This window comes from Bos javanicus, chromosome 11 (genome assembly GCF_032452875.1).
Source record: "Bos javanicus breed banteng chromosome 11, ARS-OSU_banteng_1.0, whole genome shotgun sequence".
NCBI lineage: Eukaryota > Metazoa > Chordata > Mammalia > Artiodactyla > Bovidae > Bos > Bos javanicus.
Genome location: NC_083878.1, coordinates 78,259,882 through 78,263,433, shown reverse-complemented (window position 1 = coordinate 78,263,433; position 3,552 = coordinate 78,259,882). Strand labels below are relative to the sequence as shown.

Sequence of the window (3,552 nt, the reverse complement as noted above, 5' to 3'; positions counted from 1 at the left end):
GCTAGAGACCCACAGCTCCCGCCGCGGCCGCAGACTCCCCAGTCGCCGCCTCTCCCAGCCCCGCGGCCTGGGCAGTCAATCAAGCCCGCCCGGCCCCGCCCGTGGGCTGCAGCGGACGGCCAATCAGAGCCAAGCTCCGCAGCGATGAGCTCAGTCGGCTTGCTTCCCATTGGACGGCTATATTAAGAAAGTCGCCGAACTCTTTAAATAGCGGGCGCTAGGGCCGCAGCCTGTATCTGCCGCCGCAGTCGGGCTGAGTTCGTGTTCTCTCTTGTGTCTTCGCCTAGGCCTAGGAAGACCCAGAAGGGAGCTAGGCCGCGTCCGCTTGCTCTGGCCACCGTTTGCTCACAAAGGCGCCGACCCGGGACCCGGGGCGAGGAGAGCGGCCGCCGCTCGGGAGCAGCGCGGAGACGCACCGTGCGCCCTATGCCCCCGAGTCCCCCACCGCCCCCGCCGCGGCAGCCCGAGCACAACGAGAGAACGCGCGCCATCCCGGGACCTGGGTGCAGCTAGCGACCCTTGTCCCCAGCGCTCAGCCCGAGGTGAGCAGTGAGCGGCGAGCGGGACGGCAGCGAGGCGTTCGCGGGGCCCCTCCTGCTGCCTGGGCCCGGCCCGCTCATGGCGGCCATCCGCAAGAAGCTGGTGGTGGTGGGCGACGGCGCGTGCGGCAAGACGTGCCTGCTGATCGTGTTCAGTAAGGACGAGTTCCCCGAGGTGTACGTGCCCACCGTCTTCGAGAACTATGTGGCCGACATCGAGGTGGACGGCAAGCAGGTGGAGCTGGCGCTGTGGGACACGGCGGGCCAGGAGGACTACGACCGCCTGCGGCCGCTCTCCTACCCGGACACCGACGTGATCCTCATGTGCTTTTCGGTGGACAGCCCGGATTCGCTGGAGAACATCCCCGAGAAGTGGGTGCCCGAGGTGAAGCACTTCTGCCCCAACGTGCCCATCATCCTTGTGGCCAACAAGAAAGACCTGCGCAGCGATGAGCACGTCCGCACAGAGCTGGCCCGTATGAAGCAGGAACCGGTGCGCACGGATGACGGCCGCGCTATGGCCGTGCGCATCCAAGCCTACGACTACCTCGAGTGCTCGGCCAAGACCAAGGAGGGCGTCCGAGAGGTCTTCGAGACGGCCACGCGCGCCGCGCTGCAGAAGCGCTACGGCTCCCAGAACGGCTGCATCAACTGCTGCAAGGTGCTATGAGGGCCGCGCCCGACCCGCCTGCCCCTGCCAGTGCGGCTCCCCATCCCGGGCCCGTCCCCCACGAGCCCTGAGACGGGGAGACCCTTGCCCCCCCAAGGACCCCCACCGGACTGCCTGGCGTCTGCTTTCAGCCCCGGCAGCCGTGGCCTGGAGACTCGGGCTTTGGCGCCCAAGAATCGGCCGCGTGGTAGGCACCCGGCGCCCCCTTTCCAAGTGTCTGTGCGTCCACCTGTGTGGCACAGGCTTGGCCACCCCGCTGAGTGCCAAGGGTCCCCTGAACACCATTTTCTGAAGAGCCAAGCCTCTTCAGGGTGTGTGTCTGTGTGTATGTTCGACTCCCCGCTGCCGAGTTTTCACCCCGCGCCAGCCCCTGCTCCCCGGACATGAGCTTGGCGCCGGGGTGCGGCCGCGCCCCATCGGATGTGCGTCTGTAACCAGTGAGCGCCTGCTATCCCCTGTCTGTAACATAGACCTCGGGACCTTCGGGAGGGGAGGGCTGGGGAGGATGGGGTGTTATATAAATATAGATATAATTTTATTTTCGGAGGTAGGATGGTGTTATTTAATGGTGGTGGTGGGTGGAGTGACAGGGCGCTAGAACAGCTCCAGCCGGGTCAGAGTGAGGCGTCAACCCAGCAAGAACAAGACTTGGCCATGTTTCCTACCCCTGGGGAAGACATTTGCAGCTGACTAGGGGCCTGAGAGGACACAGCTTCCAGACTCCTGTCTCCTGCCAGCCAGCCCCCGCCCCGCCACGGCGAACCCCTCACTGGCCATTGAGAAAGAGGGGTGAAGTGTGCTGCAGGTTGTTTTTGCCATAAGCGAACTTTGTGCCTGTCCTGCAAGTGAAAATTGTTCAGTCCAAGAAACTGATGTTATTTGATTTATTTAAAGGCTAAAACTTGTTTTTTTTCTTCTTTTTGGAACGAATTCTTTGCACAATTGTTTCATTGTTTGACATTTAATGCACTTGTCATTTGCATAAGACGGTAGCATTCTGACCACACTTGTACGCTGTAACCTCATCTACTTCTGATGTTTTTTTAAAAAAATGATGATGACTTTTAAAAAACAAGGAGAAGAAAAAGAAACCACTAATTTTTTTCTTTTGAAAAAAGTGGCAACACTGTTCTATTTTGCGATTTTATTTGTGCACGTATGCGCACTCTTGATAAAGGGCAGTAACCAGTATTAGGGCCTATCTAAAACCTTTTGTTGTTGTTTTTTTTTTTTTCCCTCAAGGCAGTCTCTAAAGCTGTGTGAAATTTTCTCTGCATCTCTGTACAGAGAATAAACCTCCCCCTTGTGTCTCTTCTTCCCCTCCCTTCCCCATCCGGTGGTACTTCTACTAAATTGTCTTGTTTTTTTTATTTTTTAAATAAACTGACAAATGACAGTGGTGAGCTTATGATGTTTACATAAAAGTTCTATAAGCTGTGTATACAGTTTTTTATGTAAAATATTAAAAGACTATGATGATGACATTTATAAAATGGCTCCTGTGGTTTAATGATGTGTAAAAATCTTGTGAATTTGAGGGCAAGGGGAGAACTCTGCTAGGTGAGGCCCCACTAACTCTATTTCCTTCCAAGTGTTTGTAGGAAATGGGGATGAAATCTCTTTGAGGATGTGAGGGGGTTGGGTGGCCATGGATGACCAGGTTGCTCCTGCCCCAGGGCCAGAGGTTACCCAGGCTCCCAGTGCCACAACCTTTGACCTAATGTGAACTGTCTGAATGGCTTATACACTTGTGTCTAAGTCTATTATGGAGCCTGTGTATCCTACTCTTTGAAACTCGAAAAGTTGTCATTTGTGCATTCAAATAACTTTTTAAATACCTTTTTTTTGGTTTGTTTTTGTTAATCACTGTCTCAAAGACTGATTCCTGGGTTCCCTTCAGATCTTCAGGGGTTACAAAATGCCCCCCTGAGATTGTAGGATGTTATCTCTGACCTGAACTGGGTAGAAGTAGGGGAGAGCCCAAATCAGAAGCCAGTCCTTCTGCTGTGGAACTTTCATTTGCGTGTCTGTATGGAACCCAGAATGCTTTGTTCTAAGTACCAAGAGTAGCCGCCTTACCAACAGAACACTGGTGGTCTTGAGTGGCTGCTATTTAAAGTTGGAGCAGCCAGGTTCTGAGGTGGAAATATGATGAGTTCTAATTTCAGACACTCAGCCTGCTGCAGTGGGTCTCAGAACCAGACAGGCAGATTAACTTTCAGAGACCACATCAAAATCCCTCTACAGGTATGATGGCTCAAAACTGCCAGCCTCAGCAGCTTGTAGGAAAGGTAGCAGGTACTGCCAACCTCCCCCTACTACCTAAGACATGTGGTTTTTGTT

At 54.6% G+C, this 3,552-nt stretch overlaps 1 protein-coding gene across 1 annotated transcript; it reads left to right on the top strand.

Moving 5' to 3' along the window:
• The first annotated feature begins 221 nt into the window (after window positions 1-221).
• RHOB (ras homolog family member B) lies at window positions 222-2,702 on the top strand. Its single transcript, XM_061433212.1, has one exon. It carries the CDS (start codon window positions 619-621, stop codon window positions 1,207-1,209), a length of 591 nt encoding a protein of 196 aa, XP_061289196.1. The 5' UTR covers window positions 222-618; the 3' UTR covers window positions 1,210-2,702.
• Window positions 2,703-3,552: the final 850 nt, after the last annotated feature.